At 47.4% G+C, this 18,352-nt stretch overlaps 1 protein-coding gene across 4 annotated transcripts in view; it reads left to right on the top strand.

The window, feature by feature from the left end:
• CFAP57 (cilia and flagella associated protein 57) overlaps positions 1 to 18,352 on the top strand; it is an 88,501-nt gene that overhangs the window by 29,721 nt on the left and 40,428 nt on the right. For all 4 annotated transcript variants that reach the window (XR_003094632.1, XM_025206962.1, XM_025206958.1 and 1 more), the window contains 2 exons: positions 11,627 to 11,720; positions 13,096 to 13,286. Coding sequence is in view for 3 of the 4 variants with exons in the window: in XM_025206962.1 (XP_025062747.1) it covers positions 11,627 to 11,720; positions 13,096 to 13,286 (285 nt within the window). In the remaining variant the exon portion in view is untranslated. The remainder of the gene's footprint in view (positions 1 to 11,626; positions 11,721 to 13,095; positions 13,287 to 18,352) is intronic.

The following is an 18,352-nucleotide window of genomic DNA, read 5'->3' as shown; positions in this document are numbered from 1 at the left end:
TTGAAGAGTATCGGTCCAAGGACCGAGCCCTGGGGGACCCCACTGCCCACACCTTTCCAGGTTGATCCCGCCCCATCCACTACAACTCTCTGGATGCGACCCTCTAGCCAATTCGCCACCCACCGGACTGTGTAGTCGTCTAAGTCACAGCCTCTTAACTTGTTCACCAGTATGGGGTGGGATACTGTATTGAAGGCCTTCCTGAAGTCTAAGTAAATGACATCAACTCCTACTCCTGTGTCCAGGTGTTTTGTAACCTGGTCATAGAAAGAGACTAGATTAGTTAGGCATGATCTACCTGCTACGAACCCGTGCTGGTTTCCCTTCACTTCTATGATTCTATGATTCTGATGTGCCTTGGTGAGCATCCAGATACTCTTTTTCCTGCACTTTCACTGAAGGGGCAGGCAGAGAAAGACAAAATAGGTAGCAGGCTCGCTCTCACTTCAGGAAGCCTCAGGTACCAAGGTAGCTGAGAACGTGGATCCTAAGGCTTGGTTCCAAGGTACCTGAGAATATGGATCCTAAGGCAAAGAGATCTATCTCAGCTCTCAAAGGCAGTCAAGAAGAATGTGAAATTGGGATCAGAATAATTTTTCTTCTGTCATTTTCTTCTGCACATAAGCTTCAGATCAAAATGGAGCAATTGAAAGCAAAAATAAGCAGGGTTCCAGTAGAATGTGGAATCAAGAGAATATTAGAGATTCATCAGCTCAGTCCCAGAGAAGATGATAAAGGAAAGACAGCTACCATTTGCAGTGACAGATCCTGGAGTGGAGATCCACATGATTCATCAGTGGCAAATTCAGACATTGTGTTTCACAGTCCAACAAAACTGATCCAAAAGACCCAACCAGATTTAAGTGTTCTTAGGAATCTGAGGGTTTCATTATGGTGCAAAAAGATATAGTGCTGAGATTACCATCAAACTGGGTGGGATTACATCAGTGGATGAAAGCCATCAAATTGGTTTGGACAGGGGAGTCAGAGGAGTTACTTGCAAGGGTGGTAAAGATAACAACTCTTCCAGTGGTTTCTACTCAATTCCATTCTCCTGAGAAGAGATTGTGGAAGATACCTAGTACCTCTCCTAAATTGTAATTGCTGCTTCTTAAGACATCTTTAGGACTATTTTGCCACTGATTATGCTTCAATTCCCAATGTTGGTAGTTTCACTGATAGTATCTGTGGCAGGCCAGTAGGGGGTGCTCCTGCACTGAACCACCCACCTCACTGCACCCAACCACCTTCCAAGCTCCAAGTGCCTCCCTGGGGTCACCTCATGTGTGGCCGACTCCCTTCCTGGAGCACACCCACTAGCCTGGGGGTAATGCCACCACCACCCAGAATCGGGACTGATCCTGGACCTGTGCCCTCTGGCAAACACAGGCCTAGTAGTCCTTGAAGGTACTTGACCCACTGCAAGAACTTGGAGTGCTTCCCCAAATCTGAAGTACAAATAGTGGTCTCCCTTAGTCAGCCAAACCAAGGGGACCCCAAGGCATAATCTAGACCCACTCCCATTAAGTCTCCCATGCTAGGTACAAGGGAGAACTTTATTGGTTATAAGGAGTAGGTTTAGAATAAGGTACAGGGTAGAGCAATATCAGAGAAATCCCATGGAGCAAACAGGGTGGCTGAGTAGCCTTTGATCACGCATCTGAGTTACTACAAGCTAAATATCTAGTTAGATCTCAGGGAGCTTACTCATGAGTATCATCCAAAGGCAGGTGGAGATTCCCTCTGGAGGCAGGCAGCTCATTGAACATGAGTTTCAAGAGAGAGAGAGCAAGTTTCAGATAGTCCGGCTACTCTCTGAGTTTATTATGGCTACTGCCCCTGCTCCTGGGCAGTCCTTAACTTATATAGGCCGTATGACCTCATTTATCTGATCCAATGAAGGCCAGCAAGTGTTGGCTGCCAGCCAACCAATTTGAAATGCATTACTGGTTGCTGGATAGAATATCAGGTATGTGATGCCAGTCAGGTAGGCAGAGTGAGCAGACTTCCCCCCTCCCTCAGGAATGTACCCAGCTTATGTTACAACTCAGGGTTACCTGGAGCCCATGGGATGTCTGCCCTCTGCAGTGACCATGGTAACCAAATTGTCACAGAGCAGAGTTTGGGGAGAGACAGGTGGTATTCTGCCACGAGTACCACTTACAGATTCAAGATCAGAACCTCATTCTGATGAAGTACAAGACAGGTCTAGACAACATGTTCAGCCAAATTTCCCGGCTTCGGGTCCAAGGTATGCCCCTGCAAAGGACTTGTTTAGATCTCTTGGCTATGAAATGTTTCAGGAAGAAAATTATTAGTGAGATTAGCTCTTGTGATATCCACCAAAGGAAATGATGAAATGTCCAATACATATTTGGCAAAATAAGGATACCTCCTTCCACACCTCAAAAGGTATGCGACACTATGAATTGGATCTTCCCGTTTCAGTCTTGATAGAGCTCTTCTATGGTGATAGCTGACGCCTTTTTTGAAGATCATTGTTCAATATCTTGAGCTAGTAGAAGGGATAGTGCTAACTTTAAACTTACCATCTCTGACAATAAAAGAAACATTTCATCCAATTTAGCATACAGGAAGACCCTTCAAAGAACAAGGTAGCTTTTCCAATATTGGATGGATTGTTCAAGCCATCAGATCTGCCTCTTTTCATCTTCTTTCTAAAAAGCCAGACAAATTATACAGTGCATCATACACTCCACTTCATGCATACACTCCACCGCTAATTCCCTGGATGGTGGTAGCAGCTAACAGCTGGATTAGGGGTGGTGAAAGACCTGTTGAGCTCCTTACGGCAAGGAAGGAACAAAGTTGAATAGCACAAGGCAAAAGAATACTTTAATCTACTTTGGTCATAGGGTTTCATGTAGCCCAGCAATGATATCTCATTGCTAACTCTAATTATGGGAGACTAAATTCATCTTAGACTTAACAGAGGAGCAACAACAATGAACTAATGATTCATAGATTGTAAGGTCGGAAGGGACCTTGGAAGATCATCAGGTCCAGCCCCCTGCACCAAACAGGAAAGATAACTGGGGGTCAGGTGACACCAGCAAGGTGACTGTCAGGTCTTCTCTTGAAGATTTCCAGGGTAAATGATTGCACCACCTCTGGAGGAAGCTTATTCCATAGACTGGACACCCTGAATATAAAGAAATTTTTCCTAATGTTGAGCCTGAATCAGTCTTTCAGGAGTTTGTGGCCATTACTCCTAGTTTTCCCCTCAGGCGCCCTGGTGAACAGTTGCTCACTGAGCCCTTGATGTACTCCCCTAGTGTAGTGGTATGCTGCTACCAGGTCCCCTCTCAGCCTTCTTTTCCTCAGGCTGAAGAGTCCCAGATCCCTCAGCCTTTACTTGTATGGCTTGCCATGTAAGACTCTGATCATATGGGTGGCTCTTCTTTGGACTCTCTCAAGCTTGTCCATGTCCTTGTTAAAGTATGGTGCCCAGAACTGGACGCAGTGCTCCAGCTGTGGTCTCACCAGTGCTGAGTAGAGCGGAAGAATCTCCTCCTTGGTTTTGCTGGAGATGCATCGATTGATGCATGCCAAAGTATTATTTGCCGTACTGGCTACAGCATTGCACTGCTGGCTCATATTCATACTGTGGTCTGTTACCCCCAGGTCCTTTTAACTCGTGGTGCTGGTCAGTTTGGTCCCACCAAACCTATAGGTGTTTTGGGGGTTGCTTATTCCTAGGTGGAGCACTTTATATTTCTCGATGTTGAACTTCATCAGATTCCGAGCCGCCCAACTTGCCAGCCTGTCTAGGTCTGCCTGTATCTGTAGCCTATCTTCAAGTGTGAGCACGCTTCTGTTGTTGTCCGCGAACTTGGCCAGTGAGCTCTTCACTCCCACATCCAAATTGCTAATAAAGATGTTGAAAAGTACCGGACCGAGCACCAACCCGTGCAGGACACCGCTGCCCACTTTTTGCCAGGATGACACAGATCTGTTCACTATGACTCTCTGGGTCCTGTCCTGCACCCTGTTTCTCACCCACCTGTCTCAGAGTTAAGCCCACAATCCTCCAATTTTCTTATGAGGACATCGTGGGATACTAGCTCAAAGGCCTTTTGGAAGTCTAGGTATACAATGTCAACCTGCTGTCTCGTGTCCAGGTGATGAGTTACCTGGTCATAGAAGGAGATTAGGTTGGTAAGTGTGGCAGAGTGGGAGCTCCCTAACCAGCCACAGTGCTAGTTTCCCCTGCCTGCCTTTGGGCACGCTGCCCACCTGTCTCATCTGCCATGCCTTGATGGTATCTAATATTACTCCAGTTTCTCTTCAAAACCCATCTAATTAGGATGTTAATTAGGCAGGAGCCTGTCCATCCTTGCCCTGATGCCAGGGGACACTATCTGTGGCTTTTTTCCTCCCCTACACCACAGCCCAAGCCTCGTAGTTGGCATCCAGGTGACAATGCTCCCAGCCTACAGCTGGATCAAGCTTAGCTCTCATTGTCAGGCCTCAGACACGCACACATTCATACCGCCCACCTCTCACTAGGACCTCTCACACTCCACCCCCTCTCACAGGGTCTCTTTCATGCCTCGACAACTTATATTGCCTTGCTCCCTCTTGGAGTGGGCCCCTTCGGCTATAGGCTCTATCTAGCTCGTGCCTTGGGTGGCAGACGTACCGTCTCTTGGGCCTCTCCCGTGACCCTCACCGGAGTAGTGGCCAGCCAATTACTCAGCTGAGTCCAAGTTTGCTCTGGCCCCTCCTGGAGGCAACTCTATAGACTTGCACATACTGGGCTCCCAGCCCTCTGGTTTCCCCCTCACTGGGGCTCCACATCTCCACCCCCTGACTGGGGCTACAGGGCTTCCCTCCCCAGTGGGGCTCAGGTGGCCGTAGCTGTGCCTGGCCCCTTTTGGGTCTTGCACCCTCCCTGGGCTCAGGTGGCCACAGCTGTGCCTGGCCTCCTTGTACCCACAGTTGTTAATGTCACCGGCCCCACACTGGGCCCCAGAATTCTCCAATCCGGACCCTAACTGGATCCCTCTGATCAGGTGGCCTACTCTACCTTCATTTTGGGCTGCCGAGCTCCCTGAACTCTCCCCCTTCTCAGGTGTTGTCCCCTTGGGACCTTTGGCCACGCAGGCCCTGGCCTTACCTCCAAGGCCAGTCAGAAACACCAGGCCCTCAGCTCTGGGCATCCCTTGTGGTGGACCCCTGGCCTTTTTGACCCTTCCAGTCCTGGCCCCAGCATTGACCAGTCAAGGGTGTTTTGAGTCAGGCTTCTGAGCCTCTAGCCCACTCTCTCTTCTGGGTCCACTTTCTTGGCCCTACTGTGGTATAACCCACTGAGTTGTGGGAACTGGGGTTATTAAGGCGCCCTGACCTGCCTTTCACCGGGGTGGTAACTGGCCTGGTATTTCCTGGGGGCTACCACACCACTGAGAGTCCCACCAGGCCACCCACTCCTGGCAGGGTGCAGTTTTAGGTCATGCGCAGGACCAGGAGCCTCCAAACCATCCCCTTAAGCTCCTGCTCTTACCACCAGAATGTTGCATGCAGCCTTGCAGCCAGGCGATGTTTCTGCCTCCTCCACCAGCAGCAAACTGCTCTGTTTATATAGGCGGCCAGAGATCTAAAATAGCCACCGCAGTCAAGCACCTGCTGGCTGCTTGGCTCAGCTCTTAAAGTGGCAGGCACCAACAGTGCCCTGCCCCCGGGGGGCATCCTCTCCCCCTCCACCACTCCTCCCCCCCTTAAAATAGTTCCTGGGGAAGGTTTCCCCTGCTGCTCCACCAAGCAGGCTCCCCTCAGAGCCTGTGAAAGACCTCAAGTGGCAAGCACCCCCAAAGGTGTTCCGCCACAGTAAGGCAAGACCTGCCTGTGACAAAGCCATACTGCCTGTCATCCAGAATCTTACCTTCTGCAAGCTTATCGCAGATAGACTCCTTGATGAGCTTTTCTAGGATTTTCCGTAGGATGGAAGTTAGGCTGATTCGTCAATAGTTACCCAGGTTCTCTCTCCTGCCCTTCTTGTGGATAAGCACAATGTTGGCCCTCTTCCAGTCCTCAGGGACTTTTCCAGAGCGCCACAAGTTGTGGAAGAGTTTCGCCAGGGGTTCCATAATGACTTCGGCCAGCTCCTTCAGCACTCTTGGATGAAGATCATCTGGTCCTGTAGACTTGTATATGTCTAGGTATTTTTATTGGTCATACACCAGTTCTACGGCAGTAGTAGGAAGGTGATTATTCCTACCATGCCCATCCTGTACTCTACCTGGAGTTGTTTTCTCCTTGGTCCGGTGAAAGACCGAGGCAAAGTAGGCATTCAGGAATTCAGCTTTCTCCTGGGTGCTGGTAACCAGCTCTCCTGAGTTGTTGAGCAATGGCCACACACTCCCATTTGTAGTCCTCCTGTTCCCTATGTATCTAAAGAAGGACTTCTTATTGTCCTTGATACCTGTTGCTAATCTAAGTTCGGTTGCTGCTTTAGCCTTTCTTATTTGTTCCCTGAAAATGTAGGCAGCGTAAAATCGCCCATGATGACCATATCACGTGCATGTGCGGCCTCAGTCAATTCTTGGGTAAACTCCAGATCCAGATCAAGTTCCTCCCTCTGGTTTGGTGGTCTGTAGTATAGACCCCCTGCCCTGCAACTTAACCCAGAGGGTTTGTTTTTTGGAGCCGTTGTTTAACTCAAAGGTCAAAATGTGGCAAAACATGCCAATAGAGCATCACTTGAGGCCTCAGACTATTCAGCCAGGGGCGAAGCATCGCTATTGCTTTCTTTCCTGAATAAGGTCCTTTGCAATTTCAGCCAAAACAAAGTTTGAGACAGAAAATTGTCCTTTCAGAGGAGATATTTCGTTCTAGTAACTTGAAAAGTTAAAGGATACAAGATGTGCAACAGAAACAATTAATCTGTTTTATTCTTTCAGGAGATGATTTTTGTTGTCTGAAGTTATCAGTGTCATCGATGCATAGTTTCATAGTTGGTAGGGTTGGAAGGGACCTGAACAGATCATCAAGTCTGACCCCCTGCTATGGGCAGGAAAGAATGCTGGGGTCAAACAACCCCAGTTAGGTGATTATCTAGCCTCCTTTTAAATACACCCAGGGTAGGAGCAAGCACCACTTCCCTTGGAAGTTGGTTCCAGATCCTAGCCGCCCTGACTGTGAAGTAGTGCCTCCTGATACCTAGTCTGAATCTACTCTCGGTCAACTTATGGCCGTTATTCCTCGTTACTCCCGATAGTGCTCGCAGGAACAGGGAATCTCCCATAGCCTGATGGTCCCCCTTGACCAGTTTGTAGACGGCCACCAGATCCCCTCTCAGCCTTCTCTTGTGGAGCCTGAACAGGTTCCGGTCCCATAGCCTCCCCTCGTAGGGCCTGCCTTGCTGCCCCCTGACCATGCGAGTGGCCCTCCTCTGGACCTTCTCAATGCTGTCCACATCCCTCCTGAAGTGCGGTGCCCAGAACTGGACGCAGTACTCCAACTGCGGCCTGACCAGTGTCTCATAGAGGGGGAGAATCACCTCCTTGGACCTGCTTGTGATGCATCTGTGGATGCATGACAAGGTCATTGTTGCTGTTATCCTTATTGGGTGTTATTGATGTGTTGTCAGTGTGTGGACTCTCAAGAAGTGTCATGTCAACAAGTTGCAACCAGGAGAGTCCAACACCAATCTGATTTTAAAGAACAATCGCAGGCTCAGTTCAGTAGCAAAGATTCAGCCAGGTTTATTGTCTACAAGCACGCCCCTAGCACGTTTTGGTCTAATACGCATATCAGACCAGGAGTTAAGGCATTTGTACCTGCAACAAGGTAGTCGGCACAACACCATGCAGGTTCCTCCAAGCTGCTGCAAAGTTTCCCTGCTTTCTAGTTCTCTTTTTATACAATGATCAAAACAAATTATATATTACATTCTATCTGTATCTTGAATATCTCAAATTGTCTTGTAACATGGGCTTGTTTTACATTCTGACCCGGGGTTCCCATTCCAGCCTTATCATCCTGGTACTGGACTATCCTACTTATACTATCATCTCCCATTCCCAGCTCTTGACAGGAGTGCACTTCTGGCCCACATGCCAAGTTTTGTTTATGTGCAGAGTTCATACATTGGTCAGGTTTGCTGGTGAGGCCTACTCATGTCAAGGCTTTAGCAAAGCCTTTGTGTGAGCAGCATATATTGATCAATGCCCCAGCAAGGCCTACAAGGGGATTTATTCCAGTTAGTTCCTTTTACCAAAAATGATGGCAGAGTTTGCCCAATTTTAGATCTAAGAAAGCTCTGTGCATCTATAAAGCAGATCCATATGTCAAAAGTGCCATATAGGAAGGCTCTTGCCTTCCCTTTTTTCTAGATTGATCTTCAGCTGTCAGTTTCTAACCTTTTCTTGTGGTTTGTGACAGCAAGTTATTGCAAGCACCTTCATCTTACAGAGTTATTTTTGATACATGTCCTTTTGAGTCTTTCTAAACTTCCAGATTCTTTACTTCTCAATTGCAGTGAGATATCTGAAAAGAAGGGATTTGGCTTCTTGGGCAATGTCTTTCATATGCCTCTCAGAGATATTTCATCATACGGTTTTCCTGTTGAAAAACTTGAGTCAATGAGAGTAAAAAAATGTCTTTATGCCTCACATTTATGGGAGTAATCTTGGATTTTCCACAGGGCAAAACCTTTGTGCTAGCAGACAGATTTCTTAGACTTCAGAGATCTAAAGGCATTTGCAGTACACAGTATATGCAGAAAGCTGACTTTTCCCCAAGTCTCTGGGGCCTAATGACAGCAGCAATATTTATTAATCTTTACACTCATCTCTGGCTGGAAATTTTATGTTAGCTGACTGCAAATTACAAACCCAGCAGAAACAAAATTTAAATCAATGATACTGAAAATAGGCTGAATTCTTTAGCTCTGTGGACTAAGGAAGGTTATTCAGTCTTCAGACATTGTTAGCTACTATCCATCTGGATGCATCCAGCAACAGCTGGAGTGCATATGAAGAACATTGGAGGCCTCTAAAAAAGAAAATGATACACAAGTATTAGAGATGATGGCAATTTAACTGACTTTCAAATCTTTACTTCCCTGTATTGGGGGGAATTTATTAAACTTAAGGCAAACAATAAACTCCTGATCTGTTTGAGCTGGAATACGCTACTCCCAAGTACAGCATGTGCACCTGGAACAGCAGCAATTGGAGCCGGGGTGGAGCAGCTCTGGGATGGCAGAGCGCACAAGGTGGCATGATGCTGCCTGACACTGGTGCCATCTGGCAGAAGAGGGGCTGGCTGGGGCATGAGGGTGCTGACAATGCAGAACCGTGTGGCTAGGCAGCAGGCAGCCCCTGTACTTTAGCACCCTTGTGCCCCAGCCAGCCCCTGTCACTGTCTACATGTGCATTTCAGCACAGTTACTGACTCCTCTGTAAGATTTCATAGACATTAGGGCTGGAAGGGACCTCAGAAGATCATCAAGTCCACCCCCCTGCCGCAAGGGCAGGAAGTCAGCTGGGGTCATAGGATCCCAGCAAGATAAGCATCCAATTTACTCTTGAAGGTGTTCAATGTAGGTGCTTGAACCACATCCAGTGGCAGGCTATTCCAGACCTTGGGGACTCAGACAGTAAAGAAATTCTTCCTTATGTCCAGCCTGAAACAGTCTTACAGTAGTTTATACCTATTCAACCTCGTCATCCCTTGGGGCGCTCTGGTGAGCAAACGTTCCCCCAGATCCTGGTGGTCACCCCTGATAAACTTATAGGTGGCCACCAGGTCACCCCTGAGCCTGCGCTTTTCTAGGCTGAAGAGTCCCATGGCTCTCAGCCTGTCGTCGTAAGGTCTGTTTTCCGGACCTCTGATCATGCGCGTGGCTCTTCTCTGGACTCTCAAGCTTCTCCACATCCTTCTTGAATTGTGGGGCCCAAAACTGGACGCAGTACTCCAGCTGCGGCCTCACCAAGGCCGAGTAAAAGGGGAGAATGATGTCCTGGGATTTGCTTGAGAAGGATCTATGGATGCAAGCCAGCATTTTGGTCGCTTTACTAGTTGCAGCATCGCATTGCAGGCTCATGTTCATCTTGTGGTCAATGATGACCCCCAAGTCTCTTTCTTCCGTAGTACTAGCCAGCGTAGCACTGCCGAGCCTATAAGGATGCTGTCCCTGATGGTGCTATCTTATGGCGAAGTTAATTAGTTTACTGCGCCCTAATTCCAGTACATGTGTAGACAGAGATGCTTTACCGTGGAGCTAATTAGTCTACTTTGCAGTCAAGCACACATGTAAATACATCCACAGAGATTCAACACAGTTGCATGTGAATGGTGAGGATCAAGAGATTCAGGAGATCTCCACTGTATGATGAAATATCTCTTCTGGTGTCACACAGTTATAGCTGTGCTTGCAGCTGGTCAAAACATAATGTGTAACTGCTTTGAGAGCTGGAAGGGACAAAGATTCCATACCCGGGGTGATCCTACTCAGTGATTAAAGAGTCTGTCCATGTTTTCCTTCTGTTTCCATTAATATAACGATGAACACAACACAGAGTGAAGCAAAGGTAGTTTTAGTTGCTCTGGCAACAGTTATGCAAACCTTGCTCAATTATGGGGGGTGAGGGGAATGCCCAGGATGCTATAAATAATACAAAATCTTCTCACACAGAAACAGGGAAGGATTCTTCACCCAGATCCTCTTTGCTTGGCAGGAGGGGGCATTGTTGCCTGACTGAATTTTGTTCTGAGAGCATTCAGCAAGTGCTGGTTAATTAAATACAAAGTTCCGGAGACATAATTAATGAGAGTTGCCAAGCACTGGGGAGTCTTATCTGATCTCGGCTGCTGCTGCTTTGCATGGTCTCTTCATACCTGGTTGATGCTGCCATGGTGTAGGCTCCCTAGGAGCTGCTGTGCTGGTGCCCTCTCTAAGACCACTCCTAGGGCCATAGTCCCACTCACTCCTAGTTACACTACTCTCATGTTCTCCATTTTTAAGTGGCTGCAGTTCATGTTTCAGATGCATGGCAAATGTAAGGGTTCAGATCGGAATGTTTTAGGTAGTGTTTGAGTGATGTGTAGCTGTGATGGTCCAGGAAATATGCAAAAGGCAAGGATTTGTTTTTGTGATGTCTTCTTTTGGGACCAACTGTATAGTTGAGAGAAATCTTAGACAACCTTTTGGGCACAAAGTACCCTACCTCGGGTCTGAGAAAGAAGCATCTCTGTGGAAGATTGCAGTAATATTGGTGGAAACCTCTTTTACTACATCTGTAGAGTCCTTGTGGGGAAGTGTCTTGGTCCCATCTGAGGAAAATTTGCACAGTTGCTTTTCTGTTGCTCACAAACTTTTCTAAATTCTTTTAATACAGCTCTATACAGCTTTCTCTCTAAGAGCTCCATTTACTACCATAGCTTGGCTTTTCTTTCCTTTTCAGTCTATTTCCTGTGAATTTATTTTTTCCTGAAAGCTTTGCTTAGTCATGAATGACTCCTATGTCCTCTCACTGAAGAGGGCAAAGATACAGATTCCATTTGTTTGTTTTATTCCCAAGATTGAGCCATTGTTTGAGGGATTTCAAAGGACATCTGTCTGTTTTCAGATGAAAATATCAGCTTGTTTGCTTTTTTTCAGGTTTTAAAGGCAGAAAAAGAAAAGTTGGAGCTGCAGCACCAGGAGCAGTTTTCTGAGCTGATGGAGAAGCAGGCCAGGGAGGTGCAGGACCTAGGTTAGGAGTCATTGCAGTATTTAGATCCAGAATGGAAGGAGCTCCCTTGGGTTTATGGTAGTGGTGTAATGGGGAGGATATACCCATCAAGAAATGACTAGGCCATTAACAAAAGGGTACAAAGCCCTTCCCCCCACACCAACACTTTCTTTTAAAGGAGGGAATTATTGTGATTACCTAGAATTCCTGTAATTTGTATATATATGGTGGTAATATCCAAGTCAGTTTAATGGCAGTGCAGAATGAAAAGGGGCAGATGTGAGAAAAGGGGGAAGTACTAGAGGGTGTCAGAGTGCTGAGAAGTTGGGAGACCATCCAGGAACCACTAGGGAAGCATCTGACAGTCCTACACAAATAAGCATAACATGTGCCAGGGAAATGGACTCTTTATGTCTGCAGTGCCTGTCAGGCACACCTAGACCCTGCCCCTTTTCATGCCTTACACTGAGGGCACAATGTTTATCTCACAACTACTGCATCTCAGTTCCTCTCAGCCACTTCTGGGCTTGAGAAGGGACTTTTCATTCTTGACTTCAGACTGTAGCAAACTCTTTGCCAGTTTGAAAGTTTTAAGAACTCTTTCTATTAAATCACTGATTAGTTTCCCCTTCCCTGTTGTCCACTGGTAATAGTTCTTACAACAGCAACAACAAAAATTAGTTGCTTTGGATCCAGAAATGCCCCCCCTGAGTTGTCTGGCTTCAAATAGTGCCCATGTACAGAGAACAGAATTCGAGGCAGATGTAGTGAAGCAGTATGTAGGAACAGCACAAGCTGTGTTTTCATGTTAATCCCTGAGTGCTGACAGTGTTCTCACTGTACAAGGCACAGAGTGAAGTAGACTGCAACCCGGAGCACCTCAGAATCTGGGGGACTAACAGAGAAAATAGGAAGCATGGGGAAACCTAGCAAAGAATAAAAGCTCTTTGCTTGCAGCGATGAATTATTTCTTGTGGGTATTGTGGTAAGTACATCTCTGGGAAAGACTTCCCTAAGGATAAAGCCATGGCCTGTTGAGCTGTCATGAGAAGGGTACTCCATATGAGGGTGTAGCACAGAATAAAGCTGAGAAATGCAGGTAGGAAAAAATAAAGGGAGCCATGAGGCTGACATTACTAGCCAAGTGGTAGGTGCAAGGAACATGCTAGGAGAAATGACCAGAGATGTCTGAGGCAGAGTTTTTGTGACTGTATAGCGAAGAACAAGAAGTAATAAATATGATGCAGTGGGTAATTACCTGGTACTGGGGTACTGTTATTGGAAACAGAGGTCAGAAGTAGCAGAGTTTCCAAAGTAAGGAATGATAGCTGTAAAGGGTAGCATATATCTTCCCTGTCTTCAGCTCCCTCAGTTCTTTCTTATTTCCCGTTCCCAGAATCTGGCAACAGCCAGAAACTCTTGCTGGAATATGAAAAATACCAGGAGCTGCAAATGAAATCACAGCGGATGCAGGAGGAGTATGAGAAGCAGGTGCATGATATGGAGGAGAGCAAAAACCAGGCCTTGGAGGAGCTAACAGAATACTATGAGGCAAAACTACATGAAAAATCTGCTTTGCTAGAGGAGGTAATAATTACGTACATGGCTTGGACTGCTGGTCATATCCTATTTCTGTTTTTCAGTGCCAGGGGAGGTTTATCATCTGCACATGAGGATTTGAATCCTACTTGCTCCTTAACTACAGAGAAGGCCTCTTCTCTCTGCCACAAATTTTGGTCTGTGCACAAAAGGCCTTGTCCCTGACTGTGGGAAAATGAGTACACAAGTAGTAGGGGCTTCCTGACTGCCTTTCTGTGTCAGCCTGGCTTTCACTTTTGGTAAATAATCTTCTAACTTTTTGCTAGAGTGGATGGAGACCAAAGCACTGAGCTAAGTGGGGAAGTGGGTGACCTGGAGGAATCACAAGCCGGAAGAGGCAATAGAGGAGGCCTTCTTATTCTTCCTGACAAAGTAGGGCAATTGGCTAGTTACCTCAGGTGTCTGTACACAAATGAACAGAGCCTGGGAAACAAGCAGGAGGAATTGGAAGTCCTCAGACAATTTCAGAAGTATGATGTGATTAGAATAACAGGGACTTGGTGGGATAGCTCACATGACTGGAATACTGTCATGGATGGGTATAAACTGTTCAGGAAGGGCAGGCAGGGGAGAAGAGAAGGAGTTGTGCTTTATGTAAAAGAGCCAAATGATTGCTTAGAGTGCCAGTATGAAACTGGAGACAGAGGCCTACTGAAAGTCTCTGGGGGAGGGTCAGAGGGGAGAGCAACAAGGGGGATGTCATGGTGGGGGTCTGCTATAGATCACCAGACCAGGAGGAGGTGGTGGATGAGGCTTTCTTCAAACAGCTAGCAGAAGTTTCTCAATCACAGGCCCTGGTTCTCATGGGGGACTTCAGTCACCCTGACATCTGCTGGGAGGGCAATACAGCAGTGCACAGGCAATCCAGGAAGTTTTTGGCGAGTGCTGGGGACAACTTCCTGGTGCAAGTGTTGGACTGGCCAACTAGGGGCCATGCTCTCCTTGACCTGCTGCTCACAAACAGGGAGAAATTGGTGGAGAATGTAGTATAGTGGATGGCAACTTGGGCAGCAGTGACCACGAGATGACTGAGTTCAGGATCCTGAGGAAAGGAAGGATGGAGAGCAGCAGAGTAAGGACCCTGGACTTCAGAAAAGCAGACTTTGACTCAGGGAACTGATGGGCAGGATTCCCTGGGAGGCCAGTCTGAGGTGGGAAAGGAGTCCAGGAAAACTGGTTGTATTTTAAAGAAACTTTATTGAGGGCACAGGAACAAACCATTCCAATATGCAGGAAGACTAGCAAGTATGGCAGGAGACCAGCTTGGCTTAGCAGGGAGCTCTTCAGTGGCAAAAACACAAAAAAGGAAGTTTGCAAGAAGTGGAAACTTGGACAAACACCTAGGGAGGAATATAAGAGTATTGCTCTGGCAAGCAGGGATGAAATCAGGAAAGCCAAAGCACAATTGGAGTAGCAGCTACAAGGGATGTGAGGGGTAACGAGAAGGATTTATACAAGTCTGAAAGCAACAAGAGAATAAGGGAAAGTGGGTTTTTTTTTAGTTTTTTGGAAAAATATATTTCTATATATATCATTATATGTATATACAGCATCATGCATAAGCATTTCTATATAAACCTTAAAACACATTTAAAACCCTCGCACCCATGCATCTGCACTCCTGCACACCCATCCGCAGTCCTTTCCATAACACAGTCTCTTAGTTTTCACCCCGCTGTTGGGGTTTATGTTGTCCGCTTATTCCCCATCCTTGTTGTTGTCACTGTCACTCTTGCTTTTGCTTCTGCGGCTGCTGACACTGCTGTTGTCATTGTCGCTGTTTTGAGGTCCAGTTTTATCGCTGTCACCTTCATTATCGCTAAGCACTCCACTCCTTGGAGTGTCTTTGAATAATCTTTGCCAAGTGGAGTTGGCCGCATCTTCTCCATCCTCTCCCACTGCGTTTCAGTAGTAGGACTGGAGTTCACTCAGAAACATTTTGACACAGTCTGTTTCCTCGAGCTCCGTGTGTCTGTACAGCAGTAGGTTCCTGCATTGCCACAGGGCGCTCCTGACACAGGACACAAACTGCTCAAAGCAAGCTGTTAGGGACCCCTGCTGTTTAGTCAGGTGTCTGTACAGTGCTGCCTCCCTTGTCATCAGCGTGACCCCTGTCACCTCTTCAAGGAGCCAGCTTACCTTTTTCCACACTCCCTTGGCATAGGGTCAGAGCCATAAGAGGTGGTTGATGGTCTCTCTTTCATCTTGGAAGGTTTTCCTGGGGCAGTTGGGTTGAGTCCCTCATCCCTCTCTGTCTCCATACCCTCACTGGGAGAGTGCAGCATGCTATTACCCAGTTCAAGTCTCTATGGTCCTTTTGTAGGTCCTTGTGGAAGATCCAGTTCCAGACGAATTGGCAATCGTCTTCGGGGAGCATCTCCATGGTTGATAGTACAGGCAGTCCTCAGACATATGGCACAATTGGTTCCTAAAAAACAGCGTCTCAAGTCGAAATGTTGTAACTTGGAACCGATTTTCCCATAGGAAACAATGTTATAAATGGGGGATTGGTTCCTGAACCAAGGCCCGATACCCTGTTTTCACCAAAAATAACCCAGAATTTTGTACTCAATCAATTATAGATGAGTAATATAGCTACATTAATGTATTTATATTGTAAATAGCAATCATTGATTTGGAAGGACTTCTTTGAGATGATTTTGCTGGACTTTATGAAGGGCTCTTGTCTGGACTTTTTGAAGGGTTCTTGGCTGGATTCTTCTCAGGAGTCTTGGCTGCAGGTTTTTCTGGAGTTTTGTCTGCTTTCTTAAAGAAAGTGTCCAAGGAAGTTTGGACAGATGTACTCCAGGGAGAAGGGTGACACAGCAACTTGTTCACTGGCATGGCATTGCATCAGGTCAAGCGTTGTAAAGTTGAAACAGGGTGTCAATTTAGAAACGTTGTAAGTCCAAAACGTTGTAACTCGACACGTTGTAAGTCACGGACTGCCTGTATGTCTCTATCTCTGACTGCCTTCTGTATCTTCCTGTGGTTGGTCATAGTCACCGGGCTTTCCTTCTGTAGCCTCTACTCGCTCCAGAACTCGTTCAGGACTCTGTAGAACCAGGGGTGTTCCATGGTTTCCAGCTGGTTGGTGCGTACACCCGCTGCTGTCTCAGGAGGTAACCTGCAAAAATCTTTGCTAGACAGGCTGTTTTGGATGCTGGTCCAGTCACCAACTTACAGATTTGGCTTGTGTACTGTGCCCGCAGGAATACATGGATGTCTGGCATCCCCCTGCCCCTGGTCCGTTTCTTTTTATATAGGTTCTTCCTTGCCACCTTCTCCATTCTGGATCCCCAGAAGAAAATGCACATGGCTCTCTGGATACTGTGGATGATACACTTTGGAGGGGTGAAGACCAATGTGGTGTACAGAAGCACTGGTAGCAACACCGCCTTCACAGGTGCCACATGCGCCGCCGCGCACGTGCGTGCGTGTCTTCCCCCCCGCCCAATGGAGAGGTAGTGTGCGTGCCACAGACTCAACCTCTGCTTCACTTTGGCCTCCTTTTTCTCCCAGGCCCTCCTTCTGCTCAGCTCAGGGTCAGACCCCACCCCAAGGATCTTGACCCCTTCTCAGGGAACCGAGACCCCCAAGGACTCCAGGTCCCCAAGCTCACCCATGGATAAGTGCTTTTGCTCACATTGAGCTTGGTCCCAGCTGCTGCTTTGTAAACCCGTGTGTGCCACAGAGCTCTTTCTACTGCACGCCTATTCTGGCATAGGATGTTCAAGTCACCCATGTAGGCCAGGACCTTGGACTCTTTCTTGCTACCTCTGGGAATCTGGACTCCACGCATCCTGGGATCCTGCCTGATGCGCTGGGCCAGGGGTTCAGTGGCATAGATGAACAGGATCAGGGATAGTGGGCATCCCTGGTGGACTCCTGACTCTACTGTGATCAGAGAAAGTGTGGGTCCCTTACTAAATGGGGGAGGCAACCCAGTGACAGATGATAAGGAAAAGGCTAAAGTATTTGATGCCTTTTTTGCCTCAGTTTTCACAGGCAGGGTCAGCTCCCAGACTACTGCACCTGGCAGCACAGTTTAGGGAAGAGGTGAGCAGCCAACAGTGGTAAAAGAACAAGTTAGGGACTACTTGTACAAGTCAAGCTTTTCTAAGTCCATGAGGTCCGACATGATGCACCTGAGGGTGCTGAGGGAGTTGGTCAATGTAATTGTAGAGCTGCTGCCCATTATCTTTGAAAACTCGTGGCAGCCAGCAGAGGCCCTGGGCGATTGGAAAAGGGCAAATATAGTGCCTCACCTCGGTCCTTGGGAAGATCTTGGAGAAAATCATCAAGGAGCACATCTGTGGGGGGGCAGCAGGAGAGATCATGCTCAGGGGCAACCAGCATGGGTTCATCAAAGGCAGGTCCTGCCTGACCAACCTGATTGCCTTCTATGACCAGGTAGCTAAATCCTTGGATGATGGTGTCGCCATAGATGTAGTCTTTCTAGACTTTAAGAAGGCCTTTGACACTGTCTTTTACCCCATTCTCAGTAATACATTAAGCGACTGTGGCATTGATGCCTACACAGTTGGATGGGTAAAAAACTGGCTGATGGGGCGCACCCAGAGAGTAGGGGTGGATGGGTTGTACTCAACCTGGCGAGATGTGAGCAGTGGGATACCCCAGGGCTTGGTCCTTGGGCCCGCACTGTTTAACATCTTCATCAGCGACTTGGACGAGGCGTTTGAAAGCGCATTGTCCAAGTTTGCTAATGACACTAAGATGTGGGGTGAGGTGGACACACTTGTAGGGGGAGAGAGGCTGCAACTACATTTAGACAGACTACAAAAGTGGGCAGATGAGAATAAGATGGGGTTCAACGTAGATAAATGCGGGGTGCTGCACCTGGGGAGAAGGAATCCACAGCATACATACAGGCTGGGGAGTTCCCTTCTTGAAAGCACAGAGGCGGAAAGGGATCTTGGAGTCATTATTGACTCCAAGATGAACATGAGGCACCAATGCCAGACCATAGCCAGCAAGGCCAGCCATACCTTGTCATGCATCCAAAGATGCATCTCAAGCCAGTCCAGAGAGGG

Source organism: Alligator sinensis, unplaced genomic scaffold (assembly GCF_000455745.1).
Source record: "Alligator sinensis unplaced genomic scaffold, ASM45574v1 scaffold781_1, whole genome shotgun sequence".
NCBI lineage: Eukaryota > Metazoa > Chordata > Crocodylia > Alligatoridae > Alligator > Alligator sinensis.
This window is presented reverse-complemented; position numbering and strand designations above follow the sequence as displayed.